This window comes from Urtica dioica, chromosome 1 (assembly GCF_054948205.1).
Source record: "Urtica dioica subsp. dioica isolate 48M chromosome 1, U.dioica_male_clone48M_v1_H2, whole genome shotgun sequence".
Taxonomy (NCBI): Eukaryota; Viridiplantae; Streptophyta; class Magnoliopsida; order Rosales; family Urticaceae; genus Urtica; species Urtica dioica.
In genome coordinates, this window is record NC_142756.1 from 5,080,562 (window position 1) to 5,101,921 (window position 21,360).

The following is a 21,360-nucleotide window of genomic DNA, read 5'->3' on the forward strand; positions in this document are numbered from 1 at the left end:
CGGGCCTCCGGTCAACTCGTCAACTATGAAAAGTCCGCGATTAGCTTTGGGAAAACCGTGAAATCTAACCGCGGCATCGAGGTGGCTAGAGCCATTGGAGTGAACATCACGGAGGGCCACGACAAATACCTTGGGCTCCCACTCTCGTACGGGCGTAGTAAGGCCGAAGTTTTTAGCTTTATTCGGGAACGCGTGTGGAATAAAGTCAAAGGATGGAAAGGCAATTTCTTCTCCGCGGCCGGGAAAGAAATTATTATCAAGGCTATAATCCAAGCTCTCCCAAGCTACGTGATGCATTGCTTCAAACTACCGAAAGGCCTAATCACCGATCTCCACAAGCTCTCGGCCAACTTTTGGTGGGGCACCGATGAAGAGAAGAGACGTACTCATTGGGGACGTTGGGACAAAATTTGCGCCCGGAAATCTTGCGGAGGTCTCGGCTTTCGGAATTTGGAATGGACAAATAAATCCCTCCTCGCCAAGACCGGTTGGAGAATTCTTCGAAACCCGTCCTCACTTGCTTCCCGTGTTCTAAAAGCAAGCTACTTCCCCAACTCCACTTTCCTTGAAGCCTCGAACACCCGCCACGACTCCGGTCTTTGGAGAGGGATTATTTGGGGTAAGGAAATCATTGACCTAGGCTCCCGGTGGAGGATTGGAAATGGTCTTGCTGTGGACGTTTACCGAGATCGCTGGCTTCCCAGAGCGGGAAACTTCCGGATCCGGCGTGGCAGCACCCCCCCGCCGGACACTCCGGTAGCGACGCTCGCCCTCCCCTCCGGTGAATGGAACGTTCCTCTTCTTCGCTCCCTCTTCTGCGATGATGATGTGGAAGCTATTCTTCGCCTCCCCGGCACCTCTGCCTCAGCCCCGGACACCCTTTGCTGGCACCACACGAAAGACGGGGAATATACTGCCAAGAGCGGCTATTGGGTGGTCGCGGACTCCCAACAAGCAGCGGAAGCTTCATCAACTCTCTCTACAAGACGCTGGTGGAATTCTCTTTGGCAACTTCGTGTTCCTCCTAAGGTGCGCTCTTTTATTTGGAGGACTTGTCGTAACTGGATCCCTACACGCCGAAATCTTGCAGCACGGGGTATGCAAATTGACCCGAGGTGTTTCCGCTGCGGATGTGATATTGAGACCTCCTTTCATGCCTTATGGGCCTGCCCAGCGAGTAAACCACTTTGGAAATCTACGAGATGGTGGCAGCTAATCAAGACTAGTTACCATGGGGACATCATTGCGTTCATGGCCAGAATCAAAGACCTCCTCCGCAGCGAAGACTTCGATTTGTTTGTTATGTTGGCTTGGACATCCTGGAACCGCCGAAATGCAGCAGCTCATGACAAGAGAACCAGCTCGCCGGAGGATAGCATCAACTACAGTCTCAGCCTCCTCGAAGAATATCGCGAGGGCGCGAACTCATGCCCCCCGAAACTGACTCCCCGTCAGCCCCGGATTACCCGATGGCCCCCTCCGAGCCCAAACATCACGGCGCTGTCCACCGATGCCGCCTTCTCCTCCGACGGAAGACGTAGTGGCCTCGGCGGTATCCTGCGCACCTCCGACGGGACTGTTCGAGCCTCCTTCATCGCTCCGAGCAACGCTGGTTTCAACCCCACTCTAGCGGAAGCTCTTGCCATCAAGCACGGCGTCCACACAGCCCTCTCCCTCGGGATCTCGGACTTGCTGGTTCAGACCGACTGCGAGACACTCCCGAAGCTTCTTCGCTCCGTTCCCCTGCCGACGACCGAGGTCGGCCGAGTCCTCGGCGACATTACTGACATGGCCTCCATCTTTAGTTCCTTTTCTGTTGTTCATATTCCTAGAACATGTAATTTGGCAGCTCATCTCTTAGCCAAACATGCCTTGAACTTCAATGGCCATTCCATGTGGCTTGATTTTGCACCTCCCTTCTTGTGGGAAACTCTTCTGGCTGATAAGCCTTCAATGAATTAAGTCACAGCGACTTTCCTTCAAAAAAAAAAAAAAGAACCACATTCTTTGTTTTGTTGCGGTGAGTGAGTGAGTGAGTGTGCTTTGAAAACAGTCTGCCCATTCTCTTCAGCGGATTCTCCAACTTTCTCTCTTTGTCATATAATATTAATAACAAAGATTCAAATAAATTCATTTCTATAATACTCAACTTTCTGCTTCAGGGCGTTTTCTTCTTAATAATACTATAATTCTCAAGCGTTACCATAAATTTGGGTATATCCTCTTTTTCCTTTTTTTTAACACTCTTAACCGCTTTTTTTGGATCAAGTAGAGGAAAGAAATAGCAATCTGCCAAACCGATTCTTCAAGTCGCAAGAAATTCAGTTTGATCTATATGCTTTATAGACCATATAGCTATAGATAGTGTGTATTTCTCGTTTTCTTTCATTTGGAGCCAAACTTTGACTTTTTTTTTTTTTATGAGTCTTTAATTTTGGGGGCTGAGTATATTGATTGCATCAGCAGGTAAAAATGCAAGCGTCAGCATTTGGTTCGGTTAAAGGAGGATTTGGGATCCAAAGCCAGAGAAGGATTTCGCTCTGTTTGGCTGAGTCTCGGAGTGGAAGAAGAGTCTCGGTCTCCATGACCGATAACAGAGGGACTTGCTGTGGTGGTCTCAGCCTCAATTCCATGGCTACTGGTATCGAGCTTGGACGAACAAGGATGGGCTTTGGATCTTCTTCTGCGAAGCCAAGACTCGTCAAGGCTCAGGCTTCTGGTTTGATCATTTGACTCATTACTCCATTTTTTTTTTGGTAATCGATTAATATGCGCTTTTATGATCCAGATTCGAGAATGATTTGACTTGGAAGATTACCGAGTTTTTTTTTTTTTTTTTGGTGATATTTTGTTGTGTCTTTCTGAAATTGTATTCTTAATGGTGGTTATTGATTCAATGCCTGTTTTGTTCTTTTGTTAAATATGTGGGTATGTTTGGTAGTTTCTTCAGAGCTAAGGTTTGACGTGGATTTCTTGGATCGGAATGTCAATTAAAGAAAAAAATTCCTGATTTGTTAGTTGTTATGCTGAATGAGGTTTTGCCTTCAAGATAGTATTTTTTTTTTCATATTTATTACTGTGGTCTCATAAAATCAGAAAACAGCCAGGTTTTTCTTTCATTGTCAGAAACTTGATCAACGATTTGACGACTAATATGGTGATATTTTCTTAGAATACATGTCATTTTTTTTCCAATTGTACTTTGTTTTCCATTTATATAATATTATGTGAATTTTCGATATATGTGAACAAAAATATTTGATGCAGATGACGATATTGAAGAGTTGGTTCCGTCGAGCCATCGCGAAAAATCATCGGGAACTGTTTTGCCATTTGTTGGCGTCTCTTGCCTCGGAGCCATTTTGTTTGGTTACCATCTTGGGTAATTCTTAATCCGAATTTTTTTCTCTCCGAATTGATCAAACTCAATTTTAAGATCAAACTTCGTACACTAATCCACCTTGATTTTCGATTGCTTGTCGCAGAGTTGTCAATGGTGCGCTGGAGTACCTAGCCAAGGATCTTGGTATTACACAAAATCCTGTTATTCAAGGTAATTGATCACCTGGTTCTATTCAATCATCCATTACAAAAAAAAAAAAAATGCCTCTCCTATCAGCTAATTTGAAAGGAAAGTACAATTTTCGAATGAGGTTTTACAAATGTAATACTAATAATTAATGCCTATGAAGGTTGGATTGTGAGTACACTTCTGGCGGGCGCAACTCTCGGGTCGTTTACAGGTGGAGCTTTGGCTGACAAGTTTGGCCGAACTAGAACGTTCCAATTGGACGCGATTCCACTTGCAGTCGGGGCTTTCCTTTGGTTAGAATCTTCTATCACGAACAGTTTAAGTTTACCATCACAACTATGTACATAAATTTCATAATTATTTACTAAAGATCGTTGTCTATTTAATCACCACCTTCAGCGCCACGGCTCAGAATGTGCAGACGATGATAATTGGTCGTTTACTTGCCGGCATTGGCATCGGCATCTCATCTGCCATAGTCCCCCTTTATATATCTGAGGTAAAAAATAATTTTTTTTAGTAGTTTTTGAAAGCTTTTTATCTCTACTTTTTGCTAAAATTTATTGGAACTTGTGATTCTGTTTTCGATTCTATTTTGTGTAATGGTAGATATCACCTACCGAAATTCGCGGAGCTCTGGGATCGGTGAACCAACTTTTTATATGTATAGGCATTCTTGCGGCGCTGATAGCTGGGTTGCCTTTAGCAGCGAACCCATTGTGGTAATTTTTTTATTCTTTCCTTTCTATGGCTTCTTAATGAATCACTTGCTAGCAAATTATTACCAATCACAAAAGTAGTTAAGGTTGAGTATTTTGCCAAAAAAAAAAAAAAAAAGTTATTTTATATTTCTGATTTCATATGATTCCGCAGAAATGTATGGTTTTAAATGTTTTAAATTTGAGTCAAAGTGGCGATGTAATGCATGCGATTACAGTCTGTCAATATCAACCTTGGGAAAGTCTCATGTGTAATTAATTGCAGATGTACATAATTTATTTTGTGCAAAGGCAAACGAAGAATAAATCAAGAGTTATGTGCTTTTATCAGTGATTTGCGATTACTTTACAATTTGGAGGTTAAAGATGAATATTTCGTGATGAAATTGATTTTTTAGCCTTTACACTCTTTAGGTGGAGGACAATGTTTGGTATCGCAGCTGTTCCTTCTATTCTGTTGGCCCTAGGAATGGCTGTCTCACCAGAAAGCCCTCGATGGCTCTATCAGGTTTTCATTTTAAATTAAGCTCTCGCACACTTCGTTTTGAATAGGATTGCTTGGTTTGCTTCCATGAACATAAGCACAAATATATATCCTCTATCTTCAGCAAGGGAAGATTCCCCAAGCTGAAAAGGCCATCAAAACACTGTACGGAAAAGAGAGAGTCGCTGAGGTCATCGCTGATTTATCATCTGCAGGCCAAGGCTCCACTGAACCCGATGCGGGCTGGTTTGATTTATTTAGTACCCGCTACTGGAAAGGTATATTGATCTTACGTCTTGCTAGGGAAAGTGTTTCATGTGGACTACTTTTCGGACAAGCTTCGTATCATGGTCGGGTTGTACTTGGCTATGTCCAGTCTTCTAACCGAACCAATCAGGACCAAATAAAGAAAGGAAAAAAAAAACGAATTGGAATGGTTATATTTATTTTACAAATATATCCGAAATGACTATTATTATTATTATTATTATTATTATTATTTCGTCCTACTATATTATTATTATTATTATAAATATGAAGAAAAAGAAGGAACTGGTTCTGCCACGATTTAAAACCGTGGTGGGGGCAGTTTCAGACCGATTCTAAAAAGTCAATGCGTTAAAAAAAAATTAATTTTTTTTCGTTGCAAACCCATGTTAAAATTTAGGCTAAGAGAGGTAGAGTAGAAAAACTGTATAGTATGGACTTTTGATGTTAATATGACCACACTATTATTCTGATTACTAATATATATATTTTATTTTCTCAGTTGTTAGCGTAGGCGCATCTCTTTTCTTGTTCCAACAGCTGGCTGGGATCAATGCCGTTGTGTATTATTCCACTGCCGTGTTCCGCAGCGCAGGGATCGCCTCTGATGTCGCTGCAAGTGCTCTTGTCGGGGCAGCCAATGTGTTTGGTTAGTCTTTCATTTCATCTTCACTATTCACTTCACACCATTGTCTCTCACGTCACGAAATCTGAAGTGCCATGGTCTTTTGCAGGCACGTGTATCGCATCCTCGTTGATGGACAAACAAGGAAGAAAGAGTCTTCTTATGATAAGCTTTAGTGGAATGGTAAAGCTTTTTTTGCTTTTCCGAGTCGGTGCAAAATACATTCGTTGTATTTCTACCGTATTTAACTTACGACTCTCATGGGTGTATTATTTCCAGGCCGCTTCGATGTTATTGCTTTCTCTCTCGTTCACGTGGAGCGTTCTGGCACCGTTTTCCGGGACTCTCGCGGTTGTCGGGACTGTTCTGTAAGTTATAAATATTGAATTTCTAACTAAAACAAAACAAGCTCGTCTTAACTCGACATTTTATTTTCCCTGCTCGTTTCACAGATACGTATTGTCGTTTTCACTCGGTGCTGGTCCCGTGCCTGCCCTTCTTCTACCGGAGATATTTGCTTCGAGAATCAGAGCAAAAGCTGTTGCCTTGTCATTGGGCATGCACTGGGTACGTTATCGAAACCACTTTCATAAATTAAAACTCTTATCCACTTTTGAGAAAGAAAAAAAATACTATAGAACATGTACAACAAGTAGGATTCCATTTTCCTTTGAAGATAGCAAAGGAAAATCGAAATCGAATAGAATTCACGAGTACATGATTTTATTTTTCTTATATCTTGCATACGGATGCTTCATTTCTCTTCCTAAATTTTCAATTCTCCTTTTACGCCTTCAAATTCGCAAAACATCCAAATCAGAGAATAATAAGAATGACATTTTCAATGACTTCCAACTACATTTTTTCTTTATTCCTAGTAGTTGTTCCTGATTATCTCATTTTTTTTTTACTAAACTCTGTATTCCTAACGGAAGTTTGAAGATTCGACAGAATATATCCTCAAGTGTGCTGCTTTTTTTTTCTTCTTCCCCTGATTCTGATAATTTGCGATGCACGTAAATCAGATATCCAACTTTGTGATTGGGCTATATTTCTTGAGCGTGGTAAACAAGTTTGGCATAAGCTCGGTGTACCTGGGGTTCGCAGCTGTGTGTGGTCTTGCGGTCTTGTACATTGCAGGTAACGTAGTTGAAACAAAAGGACGGTCGTTGGAAGAGATAGAACGAGCTCTTAACCCGGCTCTTTGAATTCAACCACTTCTCTGAGTCCAAGCACACGCCACTGCCATGGATTCTTTGCACGCACCTCAGAATAGCAGCGACGTATAAATGTCCTTTTATTTCTTGTAGGAACAATATAGAATATGTTCAATTTATTTTTTTTGCCTTTGAAGTTTTGCTTTTTTTGTGCAAATATTTGGATCACGACACTAAGCGATGTACGAGCAGCTTCTTCATATGAGACTGGTCCCAGAATGTGCCTGAGAATAGCATTTTTTTCGTTGAATTTAATGCTTCAAGTAGATTGTTGATCAAGGAAAGAAAAAGAATAGGCAATTTACATCTATTTTCAATGGGCTAAATGAGTTTGAGTCATTGCTAAAACAGAAACCGTCCAAAAAAAAAAAAACAGATGTATATTGTTCTGGTAGAGTTCAACTGAAAAAATGAAACGGCAAAGGTTCATAAAATGTAGAATTTGGGGATTTGATTCATGCAAGCACTTCAATAAAAGGGTGTCACATCTGACCTGAGATTTCATTTAAAATTAGAGTCTGAAACTTTTAATTAATCAAAATCCCCGCAAAATAAGATTTTGGGGGGTGCATTTTATCCTATTTTCCTTTAGAACGTTAATTGTGGTTCATATAATTCGACAATCGAGGAGCGTTTAAGACCAGAAACTTCGCTACTAGATCGGAGACATCACTGTACTGGTGCTCTTAATCAAGTATCAATATGAGACAGTACGAGCTACACAGGTTTTTTTTTATTTTTTTTTGAAGCTTTGGCAATCTACTAAAATTTATAAATCGATGCCAGGATTTCATATTTGCAGGCTCCACTACACTGCATGATAATAAACCCAAAAAAAAAAAAAAACAAACAAACATTGAATTTGGGTGTGTTAATTTTTTACATGTTTGCTTTCCGCTCCCACCTTTCCTTCGGGTCGAGCCTGGAAAATTAAAAAAAAAAATTGAATATCATGGTTCGTATACCGAATCTACCACATTTTACCACAAAAATCTCGAATCCAAGTAGAACCGCAGAGATTTAAAGTGTGTATATTTCAGTCTTACTCATGAAGAAAACACAAAACATACCCCCAATATAACTTCTGGCGCTGTTTCGGAGCAAAGCACGTCTCAGTTTCTTCTCTTCTGGCGTCGTGGTTGTCGGAGCTGAGACCACTCGAACCTTTACCGTCGCAATCTTTAAAGGTTGGGGTTTTCAAGGCACTAGTTTCTGTTATCTCGGAAAACAAGTTAAACCCCAAATACATGATATGCTATAGCCATTGTTATAAACAGTTGTGTGTGGATGTAACTTGTAAGAGAAGCAAAAGAAGAACCTTTTTGTTTATTCTTGAACTTCCATTTCGACTTTATTTCCAAACGTTTCCTGTGCAGCTCCTATCACCACCAAATGTTCACACACCAATGAAAGGCATACTTAAAATAATCGTATTTTTCTCTATTTCTTCTAACATTATATCGCAGAACTCAGATATCTTAGAAACTAACATGGTGTCAAGCCAAAAAATAAAAAATAAAAAAATCTTGAAGTCAATTGATGTCAGACGAGATGAAACCGTAAAACTTAACAAGCTCCACTGAATGAAAATGTAGTTGATTTTATTACACAGTGAAACTTGATTCATTTGACGAGTCTTTACTCGTCTAAAGAGCTTGGATGATAGATCACAATGATTCCAATGCCAGAATATTTCGCAGGAAATTTAAAATTTATGATTGGGGGAGAATATCATGAAACTAGTGCTTTTTTTTTTTCCCCTGGGAACCATTCAAATGACAGAAACAGAGAAATTCCGCATAAATAAACCTAATTAGCTATCAATTCTTAACTAAGCGGCTAAATTTTCCAAAATCCGTTTGCAAAAGAAGATCACAATCCCCACAAGAATGAATCAGAAATCACAGAGCGCGATATTAGATACGACTGTGAAACCTGGAACTTGGAGATTCGGGAAGGCGTGGCGATTCCATTAGAGGTGAAATCAGATTGTAACGCCGGAGTTGATGCGATCGCCGCTTCTCTCCTCTCGTCCTCTTCCTTGTCCTCCATCTTCTCTCTTCCCTTTGCCCTTTCCGATCACTTTTGCGTTTAGCGCTCAAGTTTTGGATAAATCTTAAATATAGCCCCCGAAGTTTTATCTGTATTTGTAGTTAACCCCTTAAGTATAAAACGTCTCAAGTACAATTTATGTCTTTATTCTTTAATAAAAAAATAAAAATAGTTTTAGTCCTTTTGTTCATATCCGGCAATTATATATTTCGATTGCCTATAGTTTTTATAATTTTCATATTAATGATTTCATTTTGACTAGTTTTATAAAGAACTACTAAAATAGAAAATTAAATAAAAAAATATCGCTACCAATTTTAACCTTGTCTTGTCAAAATCTCTACGCAAACCTAAAGAAAATTTATGGGTAGAGAAAAAAGTACCCAAAAATCATATTAATATGATTGGTTTCCGGGAACTCCGGGCCACCAAATCATGTTGAAGTCTCCGGTTAACCCAAGTTTAGCAAGACCGTGAGTTAACAGTTTGAGGATGATAAATAAACTTGACATTGCAATTATGAAAATACCATCAACAATCAAACCAATATCGAGGACTCATATCGGTCTCGTCGATGAAGTTTGTTGATAATCTCCTGGTAATCTGACTCCACAATAATGATCTTCAAGAACATGAATTTTTGACAAATTTTGACATCGTGAGGAATCGCTTGAGCTTCGGTCATCACGGGGAGTAATTAGAATCGAAGTTACTGACGGCAAAAGCTAAAGCTTGTCCGTGCTCATCTCTGATCACACGACCAATGCCTACTAGCATTGTTCGTGTCCAGACATTTGTCAACATTAGCTTTATACCACCTAGGCCCGGCCTCCAAACTTTGGTATCCGAGTCAGTTCCTCTGCGATGCGAGGTTTGTGAGCAGACATAGTTATATGCACACTCACATTTTGGTACGCACAAATTTAGTTGAGCGCACATTTTTTTTTTATCGCAGTTGATTATTTATGAAAAATGGATATTTTATATTCTACGTGTTATGAATCTCACGTCGAAAGTGAATGAGAACTGACAAGAGTTTATAAAAGGTCATGAGTTACTCCTCTTATTGTCAATTGATTTTGAGATGAAACCACATGATACTTTCACTTGGTACCAGAGCTCATAAAGCTCAAACGGGTATCTGATCTAATAGTTGAGATTCGGCTCAAGATGAACAAACATAAAGAGTCGTCATCTTGAGGGGACGTGTTAGGAATCTCACAATGAAAGTTAATGAGAACTAATAAGAATTTATAAATGTCATGTTTTGCTCTTCTAATTACCAATTGGTTTTGAGATTACACCTAATTCAATTTCTAATGGAGATTTGTCATAAATATGATAATATATGTGTCTTTTGACCAAAGAGTCCTTCCCTTTAATTGACTGCATCACTATTGAACGCAGGCAATCACATTCAACTTCGTTCGACAGCATTGTGGTCAATTATAGGCAACTTCGATCAATTATGTGTCTAAGGGCATCTACGTAAAATTATGTACAAATTTAAGATCTTTTATTTTTGACACATAAAAAATTGAATTAAACTCCACATACACTACCAAATTTTCAAAAAAAAAAGGTACACAACTGCTTTATGGATTTTTTTTAAGAAGTATCCATTTCAAATTTAATGTTTAGCGAAATAGTAAGGTTTCATAAGTTAATACATTCTAACCATTTATACTGTTAAAAGACTAATATACTCTTAATGTGTGAGTGAGTGAACCCATTTTTTCTAAGATTTCAAAATAATTAATCTACACTACTACAAATACAGGTCAGGAAAACCGATCTCTATTTTCCATTTATACACCACATATTTTGAAACACTTTCTGCTTCTTTGTAGAGTGTGTTTGGCTTGTTGACCATCCCGTTCGGCCTTGTATTTTTAGTTGGGATTATGCTTAAGGAACCACATTTGCCCGACTTCTCGTACCGCCAGGTATTTTGTCCTCTCAATCTCTCGGCTTTATCTTTCTTCTTTTCCTCTTCATGCTGAAAGTTTGAGACGGACTCATGTGAATCAGAAGTTCATTGCCGCTGGACACGCAATGTACACGACTCTGAAGTCTGCGAGTGTGTGGAGGCCATGTTTGTACATGTACTTGTCCTTTGCGTTGAGCTTGAACATCCTGGAGGGAATGTTTTATTGGTACACAGATGCAAAGGACGGTCCATCTTTCTCTCAGGAGAACGTGGGGTTCATATTCTCGATCGGTTCGGTGGGGTCTCTGGTGGGAGCGGTGCTGTACCAGAACGTCCCGAAAGAGCAGCCTTTCAGGGACTTGCTGTTCTGGAACTCCATGTTTGTGAGTATTTTTAGCCAAATTAATCATAACAAAAACCAAAAAACATACATTGTTATATATATAGGTTGATTAATAATATAAATGATACGTAATTTTTTTTTTTTTCAGATCATAGTGGTGTCATGGATTCTGGGGTACGGGATCATCCACAGCTCGTTGCCCAAAGGGTTGACTGTGTTCATCGGAATCCTCGTGTTTCCGAAGGACACGGTGGTGACTTTCGTCGAGCCGGAGAAGTACGAGCCGGCCAATCACTCGCAGATGGAAAACGGCCACACTGGAGTTGGAGCCATTCCATTCAGAGAAGACTTGGCTGATATTACTCTGCCTCACTACTCAACAAAGAGAAGAGTGTTGTTCTCACTCTCATGTTTTGTTCTGATGCTTTTTCTTTTATTATTTTGTGTGTTACAGATGTTTTTGTTTTTCATTTTCTTTTCAATTGACAAAAGAAATGTGTATTGGACAACGAGGTACGAGAGGCATGAGGATTTGAAAACGATGTTCTCTTTTTTTTTATGTAATTAAATAATTGTATATTTTGGTCTCAAGAATGTAACATATTCAGTGCATCAATTATGTGTTTTTCCAAAGATTTAAAGTCACTTTATAATAGAGTGACGTCTAAAACACTATTTTCCAAAGATTTAAAGTCACTTTATAATAAAGTGACGTCTAAAACACTATTTCTTGTCATGGCGGGAGAGTATCGGGTGCGACAAAGTCGCACCCAATGCTCTTTTACCCGCCTTTCCACGGATTTTGGTGACAATTTAGGTGCGACTTTAGATGCGGAAAGTCGCACCTAAATGTCGCACCCGAAAGTCAAGACTTTTGGGTGCGACTTTTCGCACCCAAGACTTTTAGGTGCGGATTTTCGGGTGCGGAAAAGTCGCACCTAAAGATATCTTTGGGTGCGAAAATTGACTTTTGGGTGCGAAAAAAGTCGCACCCAAAGGTCTTTTTTGTACTAGTGCTAGGTGTCTAAAAAATTTAACCAACTATTTTTTAATGCACTTATATATATCAAATAGTTTCAAAACTAATTCCATCGTAAAAAAAAAGTCAACACATTTTCAAAAAATTTATCATGCCTTCAATATTGTTAATCCAGTTTCAAAACACATAAACAAGTTACATGATTTAAGCCAAAATACATGATTTCAAAAATTTAATCATCTCTTCAAAATATTTAATCCACCAACAGATAACAAAATGTTTGAAGTCTAGTCATCTGCAACGAGAAAGCAACGAAGTGTCAAAATATTTAATCCTGCTTTAAAAAAATTTAATCGACTCTTCGATGAACCAGAAGAAGAAAAAGAAGAAAAATAAGAAGAATAAGACAGTAATGGTGGTGGTGATGACGATCGACGCAGACCTTCAATCTCTGACCTTCGATCTTTGACGGTATCCTAGAGACCACCAAGCTCACTCATCGCCAAGCTCTAACTCTAAAAATCTCTCCCTCCGACCTCGATTCCCTTCCGAACCTCGACATCGCCATCAACGGCATCGATGATTCCAAGCTGCAGCGACCACATCGCACATCGCAAATCATAGACTCCGCATTGAACGCCAGGAACTCGAAACCCTCCTCCACAAAACCTCCTCCGATCCGGCGAAAACCACCGCTCCGGCCGAAACTCTAAACAATCCTCGCCTTCTGTAACTCATTCTCAACTTAGAATTAGCCGCCATATGCCAACCAAGTTTCGAGAGAAGCGCCAAGTTCATGTCTTCGAATCTACAAAACCCAAGTCTGCCGGTACCTTTTGGTCTACAAATTTGGTTCCAACTGATAGATGCCAAGTATCATTTATTTTAACCCCGTCCCTTTCCACCAAAATTTTATGGACATCTTATCCAACCCTTGACAAAAAGTACGGGGCAATTTGTAGTAGACATAGCATAAACTGGGATGCTTTGAATCACCGACTTGACAAGTGTCGTCCTACCGGCCTTAGAGATAGTTTTGCCATCCATCCTTCAATCCGACCGTGAACTTTTCTTTTTAAGAAACTAAAAAATTGCCGATTTATCCCTACTAGTGAAGAGAGAATTTCTCAAATGAAGGATGTCTTTGCTCCACTCTTTCATAGAAAGAGAGTTTTCAATGTCTATTTGATTCTCGACCGAGCAATTTTTTGAGAAAATAAAACCAGAATTTTGATGATTTACTTTTTGACCCGATCACTTGAGATACTTTTCCACACAATCCTAAACCACTTTAATCTCATTTGTTGAAACTCAACAAAAGAGAATTGTATCATCAGCAAACATTAGGTGAGAAATGCTTGGAGTGCCTCAACCAGTTTGAATCCTATGAAAATTACATCTTTATTCTTCTCTCATTAAAATCCAACTAAGAACTTCAGAAGCTATGACGAAAAAATATGACGAGATAGGATCTCCTTGTCTAAGGCCTCTTTCAAGTTTCAAGGGCGAGGGAAGTCTCCCATTAAGCAGAATGGCACTAGTCGCCGAGCAAAGACATAACCTAATCAAGCCAATCATTTTGTCCGAAATCCCAAATATTTTGAGCACTTTGAAGAGAAAACTCCATTCCTTCTTATCATACATCTTGCTCGTATCCATTTTGATGCCCACCAAACCCTTCTTGGCCTTATTTTTTCTCATTTTATCCATAACTTCTCGGACCAAGATAGAGTTCTATGCGATCCATCTTCCCAGAACGAACGCCGATTGGAACGGGGATATCATCTTATCGAGGAATCCTCTAAGCCTCGGGTTTCGGCGGCGGAGCTTCGTGACGTCCTCGGCCAACTCAAAGAGCTCTTGGGTTTTCCAGACGTCTTTCTCCGCCGATCGCCGACGGATAGGGTGCGAAATCGCCGGCGACGGCGGAAAGTGAGGACGGCACAGCGGAGCCTCCGTGAGGGCTGAGGAACGAATGTTGTGTGTGTGGTAGTATAAAGATATTTTGGAGTTTTTTTTTTCTAGCTATTTGACCTCAATTTTAAAAAGTAACTCAAACTTAAATATACCACATGTAGCCGCATCGCCCATCATTTATTCTCAATCATCTCTCTCGCTCTCTCTAGCACATATTGATTAAATTTGCGGTTGGAGATATGCTATTACTATATATTGAAGTGTTTAGGTTTTTATTACCCTTCACCGTATCTGCTTATTGAAGCCTTGATCTTACAGTTTTCTCCCCTGATTCCACAATTTTTCTCTCTACGTCGACTGGAACTTGAATTTTTTATGTTATCTTCTATGTTGCTCTTAGTCCGCTCAAAATTAACGCATTCACCAAATTCCCTATAAGATTTGCCATCTCGATCCTCTGAACCGATGAACAGGAATAAAGATAGGAATTGTAATTTTATTTTACATATTTTTTACTTCAGTTAATGTGTAAAGCATCAAACGAAGATTTTGACCGAATTAGCATCATATTTAGCAATATATTAAGAAATATTCATTTTCCATATTAAAAAAATGAATAAATTTAATGACTAGGATCATGAATCTTCTGACTACACTGGTATTTTGTTATCGTTTTAAAAAAAACCTTTACTATTTTGTTATTTAAAATCTGCAAAATTAATTAATCACCATAAATGACTTATTTTACAGATTTTCGAACGGTATAACACACCTTTCAGCAGAGTACGGATATCAATTTCTTTATAATCAAATATTACATACTCCATTTAGATATACTTTATTTGAATTTAAAATTATTCAATGCATGTTCCATTTCCAATTTACAATAACATAAAACAAAATATATCGTTATATACATATATATATATATATATATATATATATATATATATGTTACGGACTATACCAATGCTATATATCGTAGCCCACCCATAAAGAGTTTTAATTATTAGGCACCAAATTTAATTATGGTAACCATCGCCTTCAAAGTTGCTATAGACCCCATAGTTCGTACATGGTCCAAACCCTAGATGAATATGAAGTATCAGCTTTTAGTCTCTTCGATATTTCGTCTATTCCAATCAACTAACAATAATTATGGGTAACCAGAAATATTTGCTCCTCCCGAAATCAGTGTCCAAGCCTTCGCTGATCGTCTCCCATTATTTACAACTAAACCATTTCTTCTACTTCCTATTCTTCATCATCGGCTTGTCCATCGGAATCATAGCCAGTTTATATTATCAAACCTTCCCATTCGCCGATTCGTCCGGAGTCTCGTTTTATTCAGAGCCGTTGCTCGCAATTTTGTCCTCGTCAAACGAAACCCACCGTGGCAGTACCGTAATTAGAACAATGAGGCACAACATGAGCGACGACGAGTTGTTCAGGAGAGCGACGGAGATTGAGGAGCTACGTTATGATGATGATGATGATCAACATGTTCGACGCAAAGTGGCTTTCATGTTTTTGATCAGAGGCGATCTTCCTTTGGCTCCACTTTGGGAGAGTTTCTTTAAAGGCCATGAAGATTATTACTCGATTTACGTGCATGCTGATCCGTCTTCCAATGACACCGTGTCCTCGGATTCTGTCTTTCACGGCAGAAGAATTCCTAGCCAGGTTCGTATATTATGCATTAATGGATTTCTTAAATAGCTAACCTTGAAAAAAATGATAGCAAAATTTACAAAAATGCATGTGTCATAAAATTGTAGCGTAACTGTAAATTTTTTGTATATAAGTAGACAGTGAGCAGAAATGTAAATCAAGGTGGCCAATATGCAAAATAAAAATCCGGAGAGTTAATTTATATATTTTTAAGGTAAAAAAAGAAAATTTAAAAAGAAGTTAAAAACTAACAAAAAGTGTAAAAAATAAAATTAAAACGAGGGGAGGCTAAGCCTACAATAGTTCCGTCCCTGATCTAGGAGAATGTCAAAAAGTTTATAATAAATAATGGGTTTCGATTATTTTGTTTAAAAAGTTGAAAACTTTGGCTGATTTAGATACCATTTTCTATAATTTCTCCTAGTGATATCATGTATATATGATAAATCCCAAACTTTAAATGCAACTAAAATAGTTTCTCATTCTTTCTTATATTGTGATGTTAATATCATTGATTCATTGATGTGCAGATATTACTCTCCTTTTAGTAAAGGAAATATTATTAGAGAAAAATAGATTATTTACTGAGTATAGCTCCCGCAAATAATAGCAGTTAACTAGTCAAGATTCGAAAGTCATTAGGTAAAGAATCAGCTAACTAATTGGTTTAAAATATATTGATTTAAAATTAGTAAGATTCCAAAAGTTATTTTTGCTGAATTTAAGACTTCTATTACAATCTATTTGTTATAAAATATATTACCCAGCTAAAGTCCCGTGGGTTGCTAGTAGGGGGACTTTTCATTTCTCTCGAGGTATAGAACTGTTAATATATCCAAAACAAAAATAATTATAACTACTTTCATAAATTGGATTAAGCTATAAAATTATAATTAATTTTAATAAATTGGTTTAATCTGTATAATTATAATTTCTTTTTCTTCATATTATAGCATAAAAATAGTTGACAATGTAAATATAACTTAATAATTGAAGAAAAAATTATGTTAAGCAGGACTAAATAATTTATAGACATTGTAAACAAGAATTGTAAAAATGAGAAGAAAAGCTTTTGATATTCCAGAATATACACTTGAGAATCCGAATTAAAATGAAAATAACAGCATAGATGATCTATGTAGTAAATACATAAATGAGTTTGAATTAAATTCATATAATAACATTTATTTTCCAATGCAAAGTTTACTTTTGGTCAAGTTGTGATACCTAATTTGGTCTAATGGTCAATTTCACACCACCTCTAAAATAGGGGTCAAGGGTTCAATCACAACCCATTAATGCCCTTAAAAAAATTGAGTAGTTAGCCAAAGTAATAGTTTTTAGAATCCTTTCTAACACTGATTCTCATTATCATTATTTATGAATTTTATTGTTTCCAGAAGAAGTACATTTATCTATATGGTTGGTAATTTGCATTTAAGCCTTTTTATTCGTTCTATTTCTGAAATCCAATAAAAGTTTGGGTATTTGCCAAATCTATTTCTAAAATTAGGCAGATAAATAATTATAGTTAGGTAAAATATGATTCATGTCCGTTTTATTATAATGTTATACCTTCATACTCTGCTTCTCCTAGTCGATAACATAATTCTAGTTAGGTAAAGTATCATCCATATAAGAACGAGTATAATAAAAGAAGATACCTTTTTTATTACTTTCATTTAGTAATAATCAGTTTAGGTCCTCAAATATTCATTAAGAGTTTAATTTGTTCACATCAATATACTTATGAAACAAAGAGCAAAATAACTGAAAATATGATTGTGATGGACTTGAAAATACACTTACGTTAATAAGACTAGCATTAATTTGAATAAATCGTAGGGAATACTGGTTATTTTTCGTTCTGCCTGCTGAGTTATTAAGTAGCACAATCCGCACATCTCTGTAAGTATCATTTTTTGTTTGTTTAGAATTTAAGTATCATTTAAGTAAAAAAAAAAAAGTAGCTCATATATATCATATATCACACTACTCTTCCATAATAAATTAAATTTAGAATGCTAAGCATGCTTGCAATTTAATTTACTTGAAAAACCTTGATACATCCTTGAATGACAGTCTTTAATAAAAACCTTCAAAATAATTTTATTAAATGGAATCGTCAAATATATCAAATAGAGGAACCACACCAAGAAAATTCGACCTTATCAGTAAATATGAATTTTTTTTTCAGATGAAATAGGAGATTCAGAATGCGTGACAGAATATGATTCGAATTGTAATAGATTAATAACATGAAAAAGAAATTTTGATTTATTTCAACAACATAAAAATCCAAATAATCTAGGATTTTGATTATGTAATAAAAGAAAAATGAGAAACTGATAACTAACCTTGATTACGTAAAATTTCAGAAAATCATCGAAAACCACGAGTTACAGATCAGCGTTAACTGAATTTAAACTAATCCCAATCCATGAGTGAGTAGGCGATATAAGTATAAAAGAAGGAAATTTGAACTAATATCATGAGGGCAGATATATATCAACGATTTTTTTTTTTAAATATAGCTCACTAAGTACAACTATCTGATTATTTTGTTGCATTATTATTATCATTGTTAGTATTTTTTCTTCTTCTTTGTTTTGCTCAAGAGTACTATACTATATAATACAAAAATATGACGTGCATGGATATGCATGCAGGCAGTTGAGTGGGGGACGATAACGATGGTGGACGGAGAGAGACGGCTTCTCGGAAACGCCCTTCTCGACCCATCGAACCACCGATTCGTACTCCTCTCCGAATCTTGCATCCCAATCTTCAACTTCAACACGATCTACTCCCACTTCGTCGGATCAAACCTCAGCTTCCTCGGCCTCTTCGACGAGCCCGGCGAGGTGGGCCGCGGCCGATACGACCCCGCCATGAGCCCCACCGTGGAGCTCCACCAGTGGCGCAAGGGCTCGCAGTGGTTCGAGCTCACCCGAGCCCTCGCATCGCTCCTCGTCTCCGACACAACCTTCTACCCCGTCTTTCGAGACCATTGTCGGGGCGGGTGTTACAGCGACGAGCACTACTTTCCGACCATGGTCCACGTGTTGTACCCAGGGATGAGCTCCAATAGGAGCGTCACGTGGGTCGACTGGTCCGGCGGCGGGGCCCACCCCAGGGAGTTCCGGCGGGAGGACGTCACGGAGGAGTTTCTGAACCGGATTCGGTTCGGGTCCTGCGACTATGGCGGGGTTGCCACGTCGGTGTGTTTTTTGTTTGCGAGGAAGTTTACGGCCGAGGCGTTGGAGCCACTTCTCCGTGTGGCTCCTCTTTTGCTCGGCTTTGATCCGTAGCAGAGCCGGAGAAATTACCCGTTTCTTAATTCTTCTTCTTTAGGTGGTGGAGAGATTGACCCGAGTTGTATAATTATATGACTCTTGTAACGTGGATGTTAATTTTTATGATGGGTTATTTTTGGATCTGATGATGGTGTTTGGTACTAGCTAGTACTACTACGTACCCTAGTTAGTATTCGTGGAATAAAATTTTGTATGGTTGGATGAAGTGTTTAAGATTCGGAAAAAAATGTACAAAATAATCGAAAGGTTTAACTTTTGGGAAATTGCTCAAAGTACCACATTCTCACAATCTTTTTCCAAAAATCCACCAAAGCATAATTTTGGCAAAAAATACAAGTTAGCCCTTTGTGAAAAACCAAATTTACACTCCACTTTAAATTTTCTTTCAATCTCACACCTACCTCATTTAATACCATTTCCGAATTAAATTTTTTTTTTTTAAAAAAAATCTTTATTTATCTCTCTCTCTCTCTCTCTCTCTCCCCCTAACCGTCTACTTTCAAACCCTCTCTCTCTCTCTCTCTCTTATTCAAACTCACCCAGAGTCTTCTCTGAAACCGTTCCTCACCCAAAATCACCGTTCTTCTTCTCTGAATCGCGACCGAACCCGAATTCCTTCTCTCTCTCTCTCTCTCTCTCTCTCTCTCTCTTATTCAAACTCACCCAAAATCGCGACCGAAACCCTTGCCCGAACACGAATTCACTCAACCAGTCCCTCAAGTCGCCATGTCTGACCCACTCAACCCTATTCTCGAACCCACAACGCGAAAGAGTCCTAGGACGATAGGGCCCAAACAACCGGAGGCGTCTGGAGCGACGACGCCAAACCCTTCTCCGGCCCGGAAAAGGAAAACGACCGTTTCGCCCAAGGTGAACACGAAGAAGGCTACGAAGAAGCCATGCCGTGGCATGAAACCCACCTCTTATTCGGACAAGGAAATTTTTTTTTTTCCGTATATTAACATGTCCTGTAAATGATATCTCATGATATTATTTGGTTCCATATCTCGTAATGTCAATATATATATATATTAAATATTACATATTATGAATCTGATATGTTGTGGTTGAGATTGTGAATTGTGTTTGAGATTTGTTGAGAATTGTGTAAATGATAGTTTGTGTTTGAGATTGTGTCTGATATGTTGTGTTTGAGATTATGAATCTAATATGTAAATGATATAATTTGGTTCCATGTCTCGTAATGAGATTGTGAATTGTGTTTGAGATTTGTTGAGAATCTGATAGGTTTGAGATTGTGTGATGGTAAATGGTCGGAAATTGTGTTTGAAATTGTGTGAAATTGTGCTTGGAAATTGTGTTTGAGATTGTGTTATGCTCATGTTAATTCTCATCTATTTTGTTGCGGTATTCAGGGGTGGAGGAGGTACATTTCTGAATCAAATGTGGTTGATCATAATATCAGTTTTTATGGAACGCTTGAGACGTTCGATAAATCAAAGGCTATGGGTCCAGAAGTGAAGGCGATGTTCAGCAACTCTTGTTTTGGCCAGTTTCTTGACGTCCCGAAGGTCACCCGATCCTCAAAGATCATTAACCATTTGTTGATGAGGGTCGGTTACTTTATTGGTGAAGAAGAGAGTGAAGATACTCTCTTTATGGAGCTCGGGGGAGAATTGCGGGCTTTCACAAGAGAGGATTTTTGTTCTATCTTAGTGCTGCGCCATGGGGACGTCCCATCCTTGGATTATACCGAGCCGGCCGAAGATGGACTGTTCAGGGAATTGTTCTCCAACGGGACGACGAACAATCGCGTAGTGCTTACAACAAAATTGGTGGAATCGCAAGGGTGGCCGCATGAGAAGCGAGTCAAGCTCTTACTTCTTCATTTTCTCTTCAACGTACTTCTCGGTGCCCCTTCGGATACGACCATTCGAGATTGGTCGTACGTTAAATTTGTAGAGGACTTGGACCAATTTAACTCGTACCCGTGGGGCAATGTGGTTTGGAAGTTCTTCGTCGAAAACTGTCGTAAGTACGGGAAGAACGTGGACAAGAAAGATTCCAAACCCAAGATAAACATTCCTTCATTCATATACCCACTTCAGATTTTGGGGTACGAAACCATGCCCGTGTTCTCGACTCTATTGTATTGCGAGAGATTGTCTGATATCGCTGTACCTCTCATGCGTCGGTGGAAATCAACGACTCATGTCGTTGACAACACGTTCTCAACGATTTTGTGGCAATATGAGAACTTTGTGTTCAAACCAATGAGAGGAGAAGAGGTTAGCTTGAAGGCAATGAAGAAGACGAGCCAACAGAAACTCAAACAAAAGGTGATTA

The 21,360-nt window shown here is 38.6% G+C and overlaps 3 protein-coding genes across 5 annotated transcripts; 2 read left to right on the plus strand and 1 right to left on the minus strand.

The window, feature by feature from the left end:
* The first annotated feature begins 1,998 nt into the window (after positions 1-1,998).
* Positions 1,999-7,046, plus strand: PGLCT (plastidic GLC translocator). 2 transcript variants are annotated; one of them, XM_089608076.1, is made up of 14 exons: positions 1,999-2,214; positions 2,464-2,719; positions 3,268-3,382; positions 3,486-3,553; positions 3,693-3,825; positions 3,932-4,031; positions 4,142-4,254; positions 4,666-4,759; positions 4,860-5,013; positions 5,505-5,651; positions 5,737-5,810; positions 5,907-5,995; positions 6,080-6,194; positions 6,653-7,046. In XM_089608076.1, the coding sequence occupies exons 2-14, from the start codon at positions 2,473-2,475 to the stop codon at positions 6,833-6,835; spliced, it is 1,632 nt and encodes a 543-aa protein (XP_089464202.1). In that variant the 5' UTR covers positions 1,999-2,214; positions 2,464-2,472; the 3' UTR covers positions 6,836-7,046. The 2 variants fall into 2 exon arrangements, with proteins under 2 accessions (XP_089464202.1, XP_089464203.1); XM_089608077.1 differs by having other exon boundaries at positions 2,467-2,719.
* A 350-nt stretch (positions 7,047-7,396) lies between these two features.
* LOC149406666 (uncharacterized) lies at positions 7,397-8,952 on the minus strand. 2 transcript variants are annotated; one of them, XM_089608079.1, is made up of 5 exons: positions 8,780-8,952; positions 8,163-8,223; positions 7,915-8,056; positions 7,715-7,766; positions 7,397-7,439 (listed from the first exon to the last, which is right to left on the minus strand). In XM_089608079.1, the coding sequence occupies exons 1-4, from the start codon at positions 8,894-8,896 to the stop codon at positions 7,724-7,726; spliced, it is 363 nt and encodes a 120-aa protein (XP_089464205.1). In that variant the 5' UTR covers positions 8,897-8,952; the 3' UTR covers positions 7,397-7,439; positions 7,715-7,723. The 2 variants fall into 2 exon arrangements, with proteins under 2 accessions (XP_089464205.1, XP_089464204.1); XM_089608078.1 differs by lacking the exon at positions 7,397-7,439 and having other exon boundaries at positions 7,560-7,766; positions 8,780-8,951.
* A 6,271-nt stretch (positions 8,953-15,223) lies between these two features.
* LOC149406667 (Core-2/I-branching beta-1,6-N-acetylglucosaminyltransferase family protein) lies at positions 15,224-19,226 on the plus strand. Its single transcript, XM_089617292.1, has 2 exons — positions 15,224-15,748; positions 18,406-19,226. Exons 1-2 carry the CDS (start codon positions 15,224-15,226, stop codon positions 19,045-19,047), a joined length of 1,167 nt encoding a protein of 388 aa, XP_089473418.1. The 3' UTR covers positions 19,048-19,226.
* Positions 19,227-21,360: the final 2,134 nt, after the last annotated feature.

What these genes read in the sequence shown, in the direction of transcription:
- LOC149406666 (XM_089608079.1), bottom strand. Translation starts at nt 8,896, where the DNA reads ATGGAGGACAAGGAAGAGGACGAGAGGAGAGAAGCGGCGATCGCATCA. An exon ending in CCCGAATCTCCAAGTTCCAG is followed by an intron (nt 8,224 to 8,779) that starts GTTTCACAGTCG and finishes TGGTGGTGATAG; the next exon opens with GAGCTGCACAGGAAACGTTT. An exon ending in CGCCAGAAGTTATATTGGGG is followed by an intron (nt 7,767 to 7,914) that starts GTATGTTTTGTG and finishes TTAATTTTCCAG; the next exon opens with GCTCGACCCGAAGGAAAGGT.
- LOC149406667 (XM_089617292.1), top strand. Translation starts at nt 15,224, where the DNA reads ATGGGTAACCAGAAATATTTGCTCCTCCCGAAATCAGTGTCCAAGCCT. An exon ending in GCAGAAGAATTCCTAGCCAG is followed by an intron (nt 15,749 to 18,405) that starts GTTCGTATATTA and finishes ATATGCATGCAG; the next exon opens with GCAGTTGAGTGGGGGACGAT.
- PGLCT (XM_089608076.1), top strand. Translation starts at nt 2,473, where the DNA reads ATGCAAGCGTCAGCATTTGGTTCGGTTAAAGGAGGATTTGGGATCCAA. An exon ending in GCAGTCGGGGCTTTCCTTTG is followed by an intron (nt 3,826 to 3,931) that starts GTTAGAATCTTC and finishes CACCACCTTCAG; the next exon opens with CGCCACGGCTCAGAATGTGC. An exon ending in TGATAAGCTTTAGTGGAATG is followed by an intron (nt 5,811 to 5,906) that starts GTAAAGCTTTTT and finishes TATTATTTCCAG; the next exon opens with GCCGCTTCGATGTTATTGCT.